The sequence below is a fragment of the Gadus morhua genome, chromosome 21, assembly GCF_902167405.1.
Source record: "Gadus morhua chromosome 21, gadMor3.0, whole genome shotgun sequence".
NCBI classification, from domain to species: domain Eukaryota; kingdom Metazoa; phylum Chordata; class Actinopteri; order Gadiformes; family Gadidae; genus Gadus; species Gadus morhua.
In genome coordinates, this window is record NC_044068.1 from 11,366,524 (window position 1) to 11,384,293 (window position 17,770).

General features: G+C 44.2%; 1 protein-coding gene and 1 long non-coding RNA gene across 2 annotated transcripts; one reads left to right on the forward strand and one right to left on the reverse strand.

The window, feature by feature from the left end:
• The first annotated feature begins 107 nt into the window (after nucleotides 1–107).
• LOC115534524 (grainyhead-like protein 1 homolog) lies at nucleotides 108–16,974 on the forward strand. The gene is made up of 15 exons (XM_030345568.1): nucleotides 108–727; nucleotides 2,230–2,419; nucleotides 2,840–2,916; nucleotides 3,580–3,904; nucleotides 4,854–4,933; nucleotides 5,624–5,780; nucleotides 6,480–6,591; nucleotides 7,035–7,129; nucleotides 8,382–8,625; nucleotides 9,202–9,311; nucleotides 10,952–10,980; nucleotides 11,943–12,019; nucleotides 14,423–14,508; nucleotides 15,396–15,460; nucleotides 15,701–16,974. Exons 1-15 carry the CDS (start codon nucleotides 708–710, stop codon nucleotides 15,813–15,815), a joined length of 1,782 nt encoding a protein of 593 aa, XP_030201428.1. The 5' UTR covers nucleotides 108–707; the 3' UTR covers nucleotides 15,816–16,974.
• On the reverse strand, nucleotides 8,396–12,595 carry LOC115534525 (uncharacterized). The gene is made up of 3 exons (XR_003974332.1): nucleotides 12,245–12,595; nucleotides 11,345–12,109; nucleotides 8,396–8,660 (listed from the first exon to the last, which is right to left on the reverse strand). It is a non-coding gene; the product is annotated as an uncharacterized LOC115534525 (long non-coding RNA).
• Nucleotides 16,975–17,770: the final 796 nt, after the last annotated feature.

The following is a 17,770-nucleotide window of genomic DNA, read 5'->3' on the forward strand; positions in this document are numbered from 1 at the left end:
TTATAACAAGTTTAAATAATGGTTTGGGGAAATTTTGTTTAGAAAACAGACCGATTCTTATATCGCTTTATCGTTTTATAGAATTCGTTTTATACATGTTAATATAAGCTTATACATATTACATGTCATTTACATTGCAATTTACAGAAATCATTTCAGTAGGCTTTTTGCTACTTAACATGTGAGGTTTGAAACAATCCAAGCATAAAATTAAATAATAGGCGCAACTACAATAAGTGCTGCACAAAGTTTCTGGGATGCAGAAACCGAAACAAGTTAGAATGGTTTAAAAGACAAACGAGTAGTAAAGATAATTATGATGGCTTGCATACTAATTAAGTAAGACTGACTTCAAAAAGACTGAAACAAAGCATTAAGGCCAAGTAGCGAGGGGGGCTATACATACTAATTCAGTTTCCCCAATACGGATACCTGACCATTTTCTAATTCATGTTATTCATGTCATGTCCAAACAGTGATTTAAAGCCTGCCCCCTGACTTCACTCAATCGTCAGACGCATGGTTTTCCCCTCAAAACAAACCGGTTGGACACCTGCCTATTTCAAAATTCTCTCGGGAGCGAGAAAAGCTGACAAAACTCGTTCTCAGTCATACGAAGCGGACGGCTGTTTGGTCTCCGCGGCTCGACTGCATTTCACAGTAGTCAAAATATCAGATTCAGCGACGAGAAAGTCCAGTCCGACGCGATGACAGAGGAATCTGCCAGGTAAGATACCTCACAGACCCAAACCGTCCAGTTATGTCTGCTTGGAGATGTACCGGAGCACCTAGTCTGTGCGTGGAGGCATCGACGGGGCCCGCAGCTCGCCAAATCTGCTCAAGTGTCGGTGTTTGGGTTTTTAATGCTGAACGTCGACACTGATATTGTGTTCGCTATATGTGATAATAGACAGTATGTGCTGCATCGTTATAGTCAAATGAGTCCCAACAGTTATTGATGGCATATGCAACAAGGGTGGAAGTGTTCTTTGGTTTTGCAGTAAGAAACGTTTTCCACACCTGTCTTAACACATATTTTGCAACTTATGTTACGTAAATTAAAATAGGTTAAATGTCCATGACTACTTTAGGACACGTTAACCTTTCTCCTTTGATTCTGTGTATGTGTAACGTTAGAGATATTTCTTTTTTCATTGCATGCTGTGGATCATTTCCTCCTCATGTAAAAGTTCTACGTTCCAATGAGTTAAACAGAAACTAAGCTGAAGTAGTAGGCCTCGACATGCTACCAGTTGGTTTAAGGGCGAATAAATCACATTTTCATTCTTTCAGAGAGTCACGGTCCAAGGAGTTGCCTCTCTCGTATGTGTAGACTTTATATGTCTACTACTTTCGTACACTCTTTAAATAATTGAAAACAGGAATATTAATGCAAAATAATATGTCTCAGCACTAAAATCAATAATGACATGTGATGTCACGTAATGTCACATTAATGGCCTGTTGGTCTACAAAATCATTTCAGTGAAACTACGCCCTCTGGTGTTGGTTTGACGCTACGTCCCCTGACGCCTCCCGCTCTAACTGTTATGATTCGTTGTTTAGTTCTCTGATAATAATTGCCAACCATATCATATATTATTCTAACATATTATTTGTCATTTTCGAAAAAGAAAATGTCAGTTTCCTTAACTATTGAATAAAGAGGAGATTATGCACTATTTCGTAAAATTAACATAGAATTCACAGATAGGCCTACACTTTAAAATGTAGGCCTATTAGTGATGATGACCTTTGTGAGAAAACGTTGATACAAATCAATTTTAGTCTGGTATCAATGTTTTTCCGATTATATGAGGTTAAAACAAACCCATTTAAAAAAACGTTTAATGGCATTTTCAGATTTTCCTCAGAGAAGTAACTGTTGGTTTCTGCCTGATAGTATCACTCTCACCCATCACACACACGCAAACACACATACCTCCCCATTATTGTTGGGTGCAATTGTGTTATTGGTCTGTTGACAGAGGTTAGTTAAATGGAGCTAGGTTTATTTTTGATTTCAAATGAGCACTATAAATAATATGTTTGTCAGATTGACTAAACCCGAAGTCAAGGGGGCCTTAAGGCATTTTTCCTCCTCAGAACATAGTAGGCCTTCAGGAATACAATATTTATATAATTCTAGCAGTGTGGGAGTGTTTACGTATTCATAATATTATGTCGTCAATCGTTATCTTTATGTATCCAATTGGTTATATTAAACAGGAAGAGGGGCGTGGTCACGCTCACCGCCAACCAATCGTATGAGGGCGTTTCGTGCGGTTACCAGGACGACGACGACGTGTGGAGGGCCTTCCTAGAGAGCCCGCTGACGGCCGCCTCCAAGGCCATGATGAGCGTGAACGGAGATGAGGAAGCTACCGGAGCCCTGGGCATGCTCTACGAATGCTACAAAGTAAAAGCCTTTCTTCTCTTTGCGTTGTTGAGTTTGAGAATTTACACTCCAGACATCTGACTAAAAGTAAGACTCTAAGTCTCCTGTGGTCCAAAAGCAATGTGGATTAAATTCATATGAAGATGTGCAGTGGGTGATTTAATTGGTGTGTCATTTATTACTTTTTAAATGTTTTAATAAATCACTTTATATATTTAATGTTTAATTGTTTGTACCTTATATTCGTACATTTTTTGGAGAAATATCTTATGGATGATCCTATGTTGATATGCCTTGTGCTTGATGAGAGAGAGTTGAAACTATGAACTCATTTTATATACATATTATAGTATACTCATATTCTATCAATCTATCATCTTTACAGCAGGTCTACACCATCAAAAAAACGATTCTCTCTGGTCTTGTTTGTTTTCTGATCAGATTCCTCGGGACAGGAAGCCTGGATTCCAATTTAAAACAGAGAGCCCTTCTTCAGAAGACCCGGAAACAAGCAAAACGTACAGCTCTTTATTTCATCATTCTTCTAACTGTCGTTGTTATGGTACATTTGGTTATAGAACTCAGACCACAAACACACACACACACACACACACACACACACACACACACACACTGACACACACACACACACACACTGTGCAATTCAATGGTTTTGACTGAATTCAACCAACAAATCCCAGGTAAGTGAGAAACAGCTGGATACGTAATAATTATAATTCCCAAGCTGTGTAATACATGTACTTCATAGACCGCTATATTATTTATTCTTAAAAGTATTGCCTGGCCGACATGATATAAATTTAAAGTTTAACACTTAAGTCGTTGATGCCGTTTATGTTGTTATTCTTGATGAAGTTGTTGATGATATTATTAAAGAAGATGTCGTTGTTGACGATAACTTTGTCGATCATGACGTTGTCGATGATGTCATCTTTGTTGACGACGACGTCATTAAAGAGGAAGAATTTGATTTTGACGACATCTTCCGTGTTGACGATAACGTTGTTGATGAAGAGTCTATGCTGATGATGATTTGGTCCTTAACGAGGACGTGGTTGTTACCGTTGATTTCATCGTTTACTACCCGGCGTCGGTCTCCCGCGTGTGTAGTTCTGTCCGGTAAACCCTGTTTGCGTGCCCCCGTCTCCCGTCTCCCGTAGCAACAGCAGCAGCTTCCCGGGGGCCTACCAGGACTCCCTGCTGACGATGACCCCGCTGACCAACGTGTCCCTGCACAACGTGGTCCGGGCAAGCCCCCCAGAGCCCGCCAAGAGGGTGGGCTCCTACAGCCACCCGTACCCGGAGCCCATCGTACCGCCGCCCCCCTACTCCGACGCCCGGCACGCCCTCCCGGAGGGGGTGGCCCCGCCGCCCCGCCGCCCCCAGACCGCCCCCCAGGGGTTCAGAGCCGCCCTGGGGGGCCCCGGGAGCCTGGGGCACAGGGGCAGCAGCCCCGGGTCTCTCACCCCGGACTCCACCTGCCAGGTATGGGGAGACGTATGGGCAGGCAGACGCAGACACACACACATGCACAAGAGGCAGGAGGAACCCCCCCAGCAAGAGAAAAACACAGAGAGGAAGTTGAGATATAAATAACAAACTGGAATCAATTTATATTAAAATTCCCCAAATGCTCATCCTCAGTAGCCTAGCATCAGCAGCTCTAAGAACCCGGATACCACTAATATTCCAACTCCGAATAATAACCAACCAACTGTTTTAACTAGTGGACGGAACCAGGTGCGACACTGTCCATGTTAGTTCCCTGTTCTCCTTCTTCATCTTGACCGTTCAAGGCTGCTGTCGTCCTGCTGCTACAATACGGCTCTGATCAAATGCTGCCCTGATTCAATTGATCCCCATCTAAGGCAGCTCTACCGGGTTTGTATTGAGTTCCCCATCAGGGAAACGCTTGGAGGTTATACCGCTGGTGCGCTGCTGGCGCCACCGGGTCAATTTAATTGGTTTAAAAGCTCGGGCCGGGCGTGGATTGGCTGGTGGTGGAAAATGACCAGCGACTCAATGAGCCATGAGTGGTCTCTGGGTGACAGTTGGGCATAGAGAGAGAGAGGGGGAGAGAGAGTGAGGGAAAGACACACAAAGACACAAAGAGAGAGAGAGAGAGTAACTGCAGTTTTCATATTCCTGGCATGAAACAACAATTGGAAAACATTTTGTTTTGTTTTTTTACGTCAATCATCAATTTCAGATTACAAATCTGGTTTCAGGATAAAAATCAATGAACAAGTTCAAAAAACTATTCATTACACCTAATGCAGTCAAGGATATCCAAACTGTTGCGTGCGTGTCATTTATTGTGTGTGTGTATGCGTGTGTGTGTGTGTGTGTGTGTGTGTGTGTGTGTGTGTGTGTGTGTGTGTGTGTGTGTGTGTGTGTGTGTGTGTGTGTGTGTGTGTGTGTGTGTGTGTTCTAGGGTTTTGCTCTAGCAGAGAACCTCCAGATGCGTCTGGGGTCGGTCAGCTCAGATGACCTTCCCCTCGACAGCTCAACATGGTGAGCACCCGGCCATTTTAATCATCTTCTTGAATATTCATATAGTCTTATTCTGTTTTGTTATGTCCCATCATACCATTATCTGAAAGCTATGTGGAGACACTTGTAAAAGTGCTATATTATGAAACAATAAAGAAAAATAACAATAATCCTACTAATAATACTCATCATAACATCACATTACCATGCAGTTATTACATATTAGTTTTAGCGTTGATATAATGATGAACTGGGTTTAATGTTATGACATCTCATTCTGTCTTTCCATCCCTCTCTCTTTATTCTTCTTCCTGTCTATTTATCTCCCCTTCTCTTTTCCTCTGTCTCTTAATACCCCTCCTCCCTTTCCTCTCCCCCCTCTTTCTCTCTCTCCCTTTTCCTCACCTCTTTACCTCCCTCTCTCTCCCTATCTCTCTCCCTCTTTCTTCATACCTTTCTCTCTCTCACCCCTCACTGCCTCTCTCTCCCCCTTCTCTCTACTCTCTTGCATTCTCTCTCTCATTCTCATTCTCTCTCTCTCTCTCTCTCTCTCTCTCTCTCTCTCTCTCTCTCTCTCTCTCTCTCTCTCTCTCTCTCTCTCTCTCTCTCTCTCTCTCTCTCTCTCTCTCTCTCTCTCCCTCTCTTTCTCTATCTATATCTTCTCTGCCTCACTCTCCCACCCCTCTCTCCCTCAATCTCCCCCCCTCCCAGTCTCAGTTTTGAGTACATTCTGGAGGCCCCCCAGTCCCTGAGGCCCAAGAGCTGCGGCGGCCCCACCAGCTACCTGAACAAGGGCCAGTTCTACCCCATCACCTTGTGTTACCGTGACGATGGATCCGGGCCCCCAAAGAACTATCACAGCGTCAGGGTAAGGGGGGGGCAACCCTAACTACGGTAGGGTTGCGCACACTGCAACCCTACCGTAGTTTATACCACACGTTAAATATGCAGTACAATGCTTTGCTATTGCAGCTCTTTACTACTTATATTGTAAAGACAGATGGACCCATTCAGAAGTCAATGGGAATGTGTAATATACTGGTTCACGTTTCTGTCAACTCTCCTCTGAAAATGATGAACCCCTACAACTGTAGCTACAACTCAATCCACTAGAGGCCGCTAATGGGAACACTAACATTGTGCAGGTTTATGTAAAAAAAAAAAAATCCCATGATTATGAACGTTACCAGTCCCCCATTTTACCACTAGGTGTGACGTTGTTGATCAGCCATTCCAGGGACATTTCTAAATCGATGCAAAATCGTGCTATGCTGCCACTCCTACTGCTCATGTCACATACGCTGGATTCAGAAGTGGCTTGTAATGGCTGATCAACAACATCAAGCCTGCTGGTAAAGTAAGGGGCCTGAAGGTTTAAAGCCTGTACAAGTACTAGAGCTGTACCTGGGGATACATCTGCTGTCTCTAGGCTGTCCTCAACCGTCCACATTGAGAGAGCTGTTAAAGTGTGGCGTTATAAAGGTGTTTGTGTGTGTGTGTGTGTGTGTGTGTGTGTGTGCGTGTGCGTGCGTGTGTGTGTGTGTGTGTGTGTGTGTTTGACCTCCAGAGTGTGGTGATGCTGGTGTTTGGGGAGGAGAAGGCTTATGAAGATCAGCTGAAACATTGGAGGTTCTGGCAGAGCAGACAACACACTGTCAAGCAGCACTGTCTGGACATTGGTGAGCACACACACACACACACACACACACACACACACACACACACACACACACACACACACACACACACACACACAGGCACAACTCAATCACCCACTCACTAACTCAGCCACACACACACACACACACAATCACTCACTCACTCACGCACTGACTCACTTACTCAATCACTCACTCACTCGCTCAGTTACTCACTCAGTTACTTACTCAGTTACACAGTCTCTCCCACACCCACACTTACACACACACTTATAGACAGTCAGCAGTGAGCTTAGAAAACCTATCAATACTATACTGGATTAAGGGTCCTTAATCCATCAAGTAATATATTGGTAAATTCAAAGAATTGCTTGTATGTGAGTGTGTGTGCCTGTGTTTGTGTGTGTCGCTGTCTGTCTGTCTGTTTGTCTGTCTGTAATCTCACTTGTTTCATGTTTCTGCAGCTGATTACAAAGAAAGCTTCAACACAATCTCCAAAATGGAAGAGATAGCGTACAACGCCGTCTCCTTCACCTGGGACGTCAAGAACGAAGCGAGGGTGAGTGGCCCGGCGTGTCTCTTTGTTCTGCGGCACTGCACTACTGTGGAAAACAAAGAACCAGACAAAAGCCAATAGATGAGTTATGAAACGGTATGGGGACGAAGACCCGCCAGCAGGGGGAGACATTTGCAATGAGAAAAAATGACACAGTGTGAGAGCCTTCTTATTTGTTTGGGCGCGCCGGTTTTAATATCAACGTATGAATTGTCAACAATTAAACAATAAAACTATGAGCTAATGCGAACAGATCCATGAACAAATATCCAAATGAATCACAATATATTCATATCATATGATATCAAGAAATATAACATTATCAATGTGCAATTAAAAACTTGACAATGTCAATAAGGCTTGATAATAAACCCTTATTGATTTCCTTCCACCCTCTCCCTCCAGTAGTAGGGGAGGTTTTGACCAAGCCGTGATGTGAGTGAAGCCTTATATGTTTGTTTGGGATTTAGTTGCTAACGAGATGAAACGCTTCGGTCTCTCTCCATGGCAACATGCCCAGCTCACGAAGTTACCTAGCAACAGCTGCGACGCATTGTGGCGGTGCCAATATGGCTGTCGCAATGGAGCTAACTTTAAGAGTTTACTTTATTGCCTGAATGTTTCTAAGAAAAAAGACACAGCAAGTGATTGATGTCGATGTTTTATTAGATTAAGACATTAATGGGAAAGTAAATTCTACTTTTCTTTGAGAGAAACGTCTAGTTTTACAAGAAAACGGTTGCGGATCAGGGAGGTTAATTGTGTAAATTGTATGGATGTTGAACACAGCGTACTTGAGTGTATCCTGTGCGCTGATATACTGAAGTTTGATCAGACAAACAGTCTTTTGATGTGGTGATCAGTTGATTGGAGTCATTCAACAAACAGGTTTACTGGCTAAACCTGTGAAAACAGCTATTCATTGTACAGAGAAGGAGTCTTCAATTCTGGTCGCTTTGAGGCCTATTTCTTGACTTGCGATCATTCTTAAAATGCAAGCTCAAAGTAAATCCTGTGTTGCTACATATTCTAGATCTATTTGAGGAGCATGTATTTGGTAAATATAAGTGTACATGGATCATTTTTGAGTATTCAGTATCGACCATTAACACCAGGTCCTCTACACCTCACCCTCTTCCATTCTCCTCCCCCTCCTTCTCCTAATCCCCACCCCTCCTCCACCTCTCTCTCTCCCATTCCCACCCTTCTCCTCCTCCCCCTCCTCCTCCTCCCTCTCCTCCTCCTCCTCCTCCAGATCTTCATCTCGGTCAACTGTCTGAGTACAGACTTCTCCCCCCAGAAGGGCGTGCGGGGCCTCCCCCTCAACCTGCAAGTGGACACCTATGCCGTGGGTCGTCATGGCGACCGGCTGGTGCACCGCGCGGTCAGCCAGGTGAAGGTGTTCTGCGACAAGGGGGCGGAGCGGAAGATCCGTGACGAGGAGCGCAAGCAGAGCCGCAGGCGGATGAAGGGGCTGGCGTTGGACACCTCCGGCACGCGTAAGGGACCGGGGCCCCGGACGGACACACAGACACTGTGCAGACAGACGCACGGACAGAGAGACATCCTGACTGAAAGATACACGGACAGAGAGACATCCTGACTGAAAGATACACTGACAGAGAGACGTAACCACAGGCTGATTATAGACGGAGCACAGACAGACTGACAGATAGATAGAGAGGCATACTGACACAGGGGGACACAGGTGGATGGACTGACAGATGGACGGACAAAGATAGACTTGGAAATAGATTGATGGATAGACTGACAGATAGACGACATAGAGGCACTGAAAGACTGGCTAATGGATGGAATAGACAGAGAGATCGACCGCAAACTATTACTTACTGAGGAAAGGCCGACACACAAAATTTGACGATTTAAGGGGGATAGATGGTAAATGGAATATTTACAGTTACACAAAGATACTCCTACATCTTATGGACTTAATGGCTCGCTGACAGATGTCAAAACCACACAGAGAGACACATAGACAGGCAGACAATCCTATCATCTTTAAAAACATGTTCTACTGTCAATAAAAAAGTGTGTTTTGTTGTGTCTTCCTGCAGTTGACAAGAACTCGGTGAAGTACTATGATCTCACTGTGTTCACCAGTCTCGACGACCTGGACTCTGTTCCGGTTCTGTTCATACCAGAATCCTCCTTCTCCCAGAGACACGTAAGAAACACCTCTCTCTCTCTCTCTCTCTCTCTCTCTCTCTCTCTCTCTCTCTCTCTCTCTCTCTCTCTCTCTCTCTCTCTCTCTCTCTCTCTCTCTCTCTCTCTCTCTCTCTCTCTCTCTCTCTCTCTCTCTCTCTCTCTCTCTCTCTCTCTCTCTCTCTCTCTCTCTCTCTCCCTCTCTTTCTCTCTCCCTCTCTTTCTCTCTGTCTCTGTCTGTCTGTCTCTCTCCCTTTGTTTGTCACACTCTCTCTCTCTTGTCACTCTAAACTTTACCCATAACTGTACTGTACTGTAACTGTATCTTAGATATATTGAAAATAATTACTACACATGTGAAATGGAGACCTAAACTCTTCAGGTGAAATAGAATGAGAGCAATTCTACTGAAAGCCTTAAGGGCTGATTATGGTTCCAGGCGTTCACGCAACGCAAAGACCACGCAGACGCTTTGAAGCGGTCGTGAACCGTTATGGCTCTGCGTAAGGTATTAGTAAGCGGACCAACCACAGCCCTTGCTTGTAACCTTCCGCCTCGACAGAGGGTTGCAATTTTTGGGAAGCGCACGTGAGGCCCATGCGATGGACGCAAGCAGGTTCCGCAAGGACGTAAGGGCCGGGGTCCGTAACCCCCTTGCGTTGCGAGAATGTGGGACCATAATCAGACCTTAAGAGAGCCGGTGAACCCACTGTCTCAATTGGAATTCAAACACTGTGATTTAAAACATGCGTTTGGGCTGAGAGTTCTCGGAAGCAGAGGGGCGTGCTATGACCCATGGCATCTTTGTGATGGTTTCTTTTGTACAGTCGTACCCGACGTTGTATATGAAATGCGCCAGCCACCGTGGTCGTTGTGCTGAGAGGCATAACTCTCACTCTGATGCTGACAACAAAATAAACTGCCGCTCAGACGGAGCTCACCACATCAACACACACCGTGGCGTTATACTGTTGGTGTCCGGGAAGCCTGACCTTCTCTCGGTCAACCACTGCCCAGCCAGAGCTCCAAACAAACACCTGGCCACCATTGTTTATGTGTCGTGACATCGATTTGTATACTTCCAGGCATCTCTGCGTCACAAGGACCGGTTACCTGGTTTAGATTCAGGGTGGAACGTTCAACCCGTTTTTGGGGGAGACTTTCTCTAAAATAATTCTTATTTTAGTAATAGTGACAAAATGGCATAGATTACTATGTTCACGATCATTTAAGACGATGACCACGTTTCAAGTTAAGAAAAACGTTTTAGGTTCACTGGGTCTTAAAGCCTATTATATTCTCAGGAAGCGTAGAATGCAGGGTTTTTTCAAGGGCACTGTGTTTGTTTAAATTGGGCACTCTACTCTGCTCGTACAGAAATTATTAAGTAGTCCAATAGGGAATGACTTTGAGCTGGAATTTCAACTCTCAATGAAATTCAGCCTACATGAGGAAGCAGCATGAAACATTCCAGTACTGCGATGACATCATCCTGCAACTGCTGATGTTGTTGTTGTTGTTGTGACTATCACGTAGCCCTCCCCCAATAGCCCAGAGGGAGGCGTCGCCAAAAAAACGACTTGAGAGGGTCAATGCAGACTGTCTTTATAATATACATATTTGAACTGTTTTGTTAATTTATTGTTGTTGTTTTTTTCGTAGGGCTGCCTGACCAGCGAGGGCGTCGAAAGGTAGGCGTCACACTTCAGACTCACAATATTGAATGTTTATAACCTTTTCTGTTGGAACAACAACAAAACACACACACACACACACACACACACACACACACACACACACACACACACACACACACACACACACACACACACACACACACACACACACACACACACACACACACACACACACACACACACACAAACACGCTAGCAGCCATTTCAATGGTCTACTTTTTTTTATTTATTTGTGAATTATTTCAGTTTTTGGTGCCAAGGACATCATACATCATACAAGAAGGCTTGTGAAAAGATATTTCTTTTAGGACACTCATTGACAGCAAAGCTTTTGATTCAAAGTAGAAAAGAACTTTACCAAGCACCTTCAGGGGGCAATGGGTCCGTGATTCTCGAGGGAACTTTCACATCGTGGGCCATTAAGCAACAAAAGATTTTAGGTCTGAAATTGACAAAGCAAAGGTGAGAGGGGAGTGACCATCATGGAGAGTTATGGATTGGCCATGTTAATTTCCAATACACTATGGGGGTAGCTGAGATGTCTACAGGAATACAAGACATCTCAAGGAATCTACACAACAAAGAAGTCAGTGGACTGGCATGGCCTCAGTATCGGTCTTGGTGGCTACAGGGGCAATCCAAATGCTAACTGACAAATCACCTCTCAATTGAAGAGGACAAGGGAGTAAGGTTTCTCTAGGTACAAGGACACTTAGCACAAATGCCTTTTAAATGACCTAGAAGTAAACTTAAGACTTATAATAGAAATATCAATGATTTATGACATATTTTTCTGTAGATTTTCAGCTGCTTAGAAACCTGTGGGTAAAAATAGGGACAAAATATAAAGTCAGTAGCTCCCACAGAGTGTGTGTAAGAGAACGCTGTTGAAGACAGCGCTAGGTCGAGCTGCCCTGACAGCTAGCAGCTAACAGCTCTGATGGTTTTGTTTTCAGCTCCGGCCAGAGGAGACCGCCTTTCCAAGGCGACCCCGCGCCGGCCAAACGCCCGCGACACGACGAATCAAACCGAGGTGAGCAGGAAACCGCCGCACGATCTCATAGGAGGGCTTCAGTCATGTGATCCGTCCGAAAGCTCAAACCAAGCCTTCATGTGGGCACCTCTGGGCCAAACATTCACTCGTCACGATGATAAAAGCAGGGGTTATTATTCTACTAATCTGGGGCAACCCATGAGGTAGTCTTAAAATGGTGGAAAAAATACCTGGATATAATCCAAAGAAAAATCGAAAACTTACCAAAAGCTGAACCTGCTCACATTCCCCTCTCGGCAACGCGTACCCTTGTTGGAAACCCCATTCTAGAAGGAGGAGAACAGGAAGGGTGCAACAAACATCCCTGACGATCTGCGACTGGAGTAACATTTGGGCATTTGGTTGAAACCATTGCATCATTTTTTCCCCAAGATATTGACGATATAGAAAGAACATGTTCCACTTGCTATTTTATTTTAATTTCAAATTCCCGGGACACTAGAAATGCATTTCCTGAATGTTTATTCTGATACGCACATCAACAGGGAAATTCATTTTATTGCCAATAGGGAAAAGGAGAGAGCCGGGAGAGATACGTAGAGATCATTGGGTTTGTGTGTGTGTGTGTGGGTGGGTATGTGCGAGTGAGAGAGAGGGAGAGAGATAGAGATAGATTCCGCCCACACAGCTCAGCTGACTGCTCTGCTTGTAAACAAGAGGACATGTGCTTCCTGCCCCTCCCCCGATCTGACACACACACACACACACACACACACACACACACACACACACACACACACACACACACACACACACACACACACACACACACACACACACACACACACACACACACAGTCTTGCTATTTCTCTCTCCCTCTTTCACCCCCTCTCTCCTCTCTCACTCTCTCTCTCTCTAACTTCCCAGGTAATTTTGTTTTTTCCGTGTTCTCGTGTCGGAGGGGGAAAGTGAGCCCTCTCTCTGTCTGTGGATCAGTCTCTCTCTCGCTCCACAGCTGATGTAATGTGAGCGGTTCGTCTATCCCTACCCTGGATCAATGTGCTGAAAGTCTCTCCATGTTTCGTTTATTTCAACCTGACTGTTGGGTTATTACCCTCACCTGCACCTTAGACCAGCAACCCTGGGCTTAGAGATTACAGTTACGACCTGTAAGATACGATGTGTTATCAGACACATGGGTCCAGGTATAGCTTTACAGTGTGCGCGTGAGTGTGCAGTTCTCCTGGGTTGGCCACTCTTAAACAAACACACACTCTCTCACTCCCTCTCACTCTCTCACTCCCTCTCACTCTCTTTTTCACGTTCAGCCTGGGTCACTACCTTCATCTTTTTCATAGTTTGTTTTTCTTAGTTTATCGTCAACTCTTTGTCTCTCTCCCCCTCTTCCTGTCGCTCTCCCTCCCTCCCCCCCCTCCCTCTCAGTCTCTCAGTCTCTCCCTCTGTACTTTTCATACACTTCCTCCATCGCTCTCTCTTTCTCTCCCTCCCTCTTTTTTAATTTTTTTCTGTTCTTTCTTTGTCAATATATATATATATATATATATATATATATATATTTATTTATATATATATATAGGTGTATATATATATATTTATTTATATATATATATATAGGTGTATATATATATATATATATATAGGTATATATATATATATATATATATATAGGTATATATATATATGTATATATATATATAGGTATATATATATATGTATATATATACATATAAATATACATACATATACACATATATATATGTGTATATGTATATATATGATATGAAGGTCTTGTAGGACACTCGCAAGTATTTGATTTAACAGAGCATTATCATGGGAAGGCGCACAGCAGGCCTTTACCAAGCATGATCAGGGGACAGTGAGCGTACGTGATACTTACCGGGAAAAACCCAGTAACAACAAAGGATTTTAGGCCTGATATTTGCAACACAAAGGTGAGGGGGGGGGGGGGGGACCTTCATAGAAAGTTATGGAGCGGCCAAGTTAATTTGCAATACACTATGCGGAGTGGAGATGTCTGCAAATGTGCACGACCACAAAGGAAATCTACACGACAAAGAAATCAGGAGACTGGCATGGCGTCAGTATCAGACTTCGTGACTGCAGTGACAATCCAAATGCTAACTAACATAACACCTTTCAATTTGAGATTGCAAGGGAGTTATCTCTAGGCCCAAGGATTATTTATACAAAGGTCTTTTAAAAAACTAGCCGTTAAGTTTAAAAAGTTATATCATTGGTGGTATAATTAATAGATGTATTTTCCACGATTTGTGAATATATTATGGATTTGGTTATATATATAATGGTATGTATGGTATGGTATTTATGGTTAATGTATCTGTCTCTGACTCTCTGCATATGGATAATGTCTCTGGCTCTCTCTCTCTCTCTCTTTCTAGTGTTGCTGTACGTACGTAGGGAAGAGGAGGAGGTGTTTGATGCTCTGATGCTGAACACTCCAACCCTCTCAGGCCTGCTGCAAGCCGTGAGTGTTCTAACCCTTTTAAGGTCTCACAGGAAATACGCTTGTTCACTTCCTGTGTCACAGAGCCAAAGCCCAAGGAACCAACCATTTTACTAACTTTATATTTCCCAGATTGAAATATAGACATTTACAGAAAGTATATTTGGTTCCAATCCAAGCGGGTGGTAGGACTTCCTGGGAGGATTTAAAGTGTTATCTTAGTGTCTAGATTTTATGAAAGTAGAGGGCTTTTTCATCTGAAATTTCACTTCCAGTTGGTTCACTTCCGACTTTGAGAACTCTGAGCGCACCCGAATGATCCTTATGTCACTGGGGCTTTGTGTGTTCTGACAGCTCTAGCAATAGTTAGAAAGGATGGTGCATGAAATAGAGGAGAAGAGACAGCATGACTTAACAAGTTTTGTTTATGTGTGTTTGACGTGTGTCCAGTGTCCCATCCTGGCTTGCATTGTCTCCGTCGCTGTCTCAGCAACACACTTAGCTCAAATGACATATCTCTTAGACCGTCTGCCCACGCTTGAATGCAGGAAGTGAATGGCGCTTCCTGTTTGTATCTGGCAGGAAATGGTCATTCATGTTAACAGAGGGGATACCGTCAACAACACACATCTGGTTCAGAAGGAGTTTCCCCCTTGCAGTGAGCACGTAGCACGTAGTCCTCTCACATGTGTTTGAGGTGGTGTTAAGGACACTGGGATTCCTTTTCCTTTTTCTTCCAGGGGCTGCTTGTCAGTTTCAGTAGCTCTGTTGTGATACGTTTATATTTACAGAGGTGCTTAATAGCCCCTTAACACCACTGGTAATACACATTCCATTGTAATGCCAGATTTCATTGATTGATAACGTACCTTATATTTCCATAATCTCATCAAACTGTGTCTTTCTAGGTAAATGAAAAATACAATGTACCTCTCGACCGATTCGGGAACGTTTACAAGAGGTGTAAAAAAGGGTAAGACTTCTGTTCTCATTATGAATTATAACAACCTTTCTCGTGCTATAGCCTTAACAGCAGTAAAAGTTGTACAGTTAAACCAGGGCATTCCCCGTTGAGCTTCAGTTTTAGGCCCAATCCCATTTCTACCCCTTACCCCTTCCCCTTACCCCTTCAAAACAAGGGGGAGGGGTAAGGAGAAGGGTTAAGGGGTAGAAATGGGATTGGGCCTTAAACAGAGTGTTGCGCCCCTTCCAGGATGCTGCTCAACGTGGACGACAACATCATCGAGCACTGCTCCAATGAGGACACCTTCCAGATCGACATGGAAGAGCAGGGAGGCCAGTTCGTCCTCACCCTGACCGAGATCTGACCCGGCATGAGAGATCTGACCCTGGAACAGAGATCTGGCCCTAAAACAGAGCCGAAGAGGCCTCTGATCTACACCCCGGATCAATAATGCTGTACCTTAAGCCACAAATGGAAAGTGAAAGTGAAACTATTTCAGAGGGAGTCAGGAATTCATCCTCTGATATCTCAAGCGTAAGAAATGGCAAACCTGAGAAGAACATACACTGGGATATACCCAGTATAACTGCAGTCTTCAATTAGCCGCGACTAGTAAAACCACAGTCTTCTACTATGGACCCCTAGAATCCACACAGTTTAACCACAGGTCCTACCGTTTTTCTCCAGTCCCAGATAATCTGTATCCAAGGTAGTGGTTCCCAACCTTGGAGTCGGGACTCCATTTTGGGTCGCTTATTTGGCACATGCATCATGATACAAAACAACAAGCTAGTAATTAAATAAGTCAGTAAATACATGTACGGCAATGCACCTAACACCACTGGGACCTCAACCGACAGATATTCATACAGTCATAAGGAGGCGTGAAATACGAGACACACAACAACATAGGACATTTCTGAAACTAAAAAGCGGTCAGGGTCAAGAAAGGATTCCAACCATGGCCCTGTGGGCCCCTCTAGCTAGTGTTTGTTTGGGGCCACCAGAATACCAGCAGAACTTTCCCAGGAATCCCTAGTCGTCCCCCTTGGGGGGATTGTGGGGTGTGTCGGCCCCTCCAGGAACTGGAACACATGTTGACCCCTAGAGGCCTAAAGGGGGCCCCCACCCCCCAGATGGGTCTGTCACCTGTTTGTTAAGACGGCCCCTCGACCCGGCGGTTCCTTTGGGACCCTCGGAGCCTGTGACCAGAGGAGTGCTGGGATAGGGGGTACCGGTCATGATTAGGGAATGGGGATTGGGGAACCGAGCCTCGTGTAGGCGTTCGTATTACACTGGGGTTCCCCACCGAATGGTTCTTTCCAGGCGGACTTGGAACGCCACACAAAACCACCGCTGAGTTATTTGGATCCAGGACCGAAGAGAGGTGTAGACATTTTCACATTCGGTTTGGACCAACAGTCGTAGAGTCTGAAAGTCTGCCCAACACAATGTGTTTGCAGCAACATCTGCTGTTTGAGTGTGATGGCCTTATTCTTAACAGGTGTCAATCACACTGGTTTGAAATAACACGCTTGTGTATGCAGGCACGCACACACATACAATCCGCACACACAGATCCATGCACACAAGCACGCACACACACAAACACGCCGTATGCATGAATGTGTCACAGTGTGACATGTATTCAGTGTTCATTAGCAAAAGGCATTGTGAACAGTTAACATCTCAATATTAACAATTTTTCTGTTTAGTTTGAAAGGATTTTTGTAACTGAAAAAAATAATTGGATTGGATTTCTTCCAAGAATTTCTGTATTTTTTGCTGATGTGGTGTTTGGTCTTTAAAGTATTCTCCTTGTGTCTTTATTATTTTATACTGAATTAAATGAGTCTAAAGAAAAAATGACTGGAACACTTTAAGTGTTCATGCATTTCTGTGTGTGTGTGTGTGTGTGTGTGTGTGTGTGTGTGTGTGTGTGTGTGTGTGTGTGTGTGTGTGTGTGTGTGTGTGTGTGTGTGTGTGTGTGTGTGTGTGTGTGTGTGCGTGCGCGCGCGTGTTTTTGTGTCAGTGTGTGTATGTGCATATAAGTGTGTATTCATAAATAAGATGGAATTGTGGTGAAGAAGAACAGTTAAGCCAGGAGAATTGAGCTGGGGAACAGGGCAGACTGTCGGGAAGGCCAGAACGCACAGGAAGTACTTGTTGTTTCAAGTCAGGCGCTAGTTGAGCATTAGCCCCGTCAGCAGGTCGTTAGCGGAAACCCTATTTTGCTGGTGTCATCTATTCATGTGGTGTCATCTTTATAAATGTCCCACTTTAGCTGCGGTCAGTCCTATATCTTGGAACTTATCGATT

What these genes read in the sequence shown, in the direction of transcription:
- LOC115534524 (XM_030345568.1), top strand. Translation starts at nt 708, where the DNA reads ATGACAGAGGAATCTGCCAG. An exon ending in CCCCGGACTCCACCTGCCAG is followed by an intron (nt 3,905 to 4,853) that starts GTATGGGGAGAC and finishes TGTGTGTTCTAG; the next exon opens with GGTTTTGCTCTAGCAGAGAA. An exon ending in GTTGGACACCTCCGGCACGC is followed by an intron (nt 8,626 to 9,201) that starts GTAAGGGACCGG and finishes GTCTTCCTGCAG; the next exon opens with TTGACAAGAACTCGGTGAAG.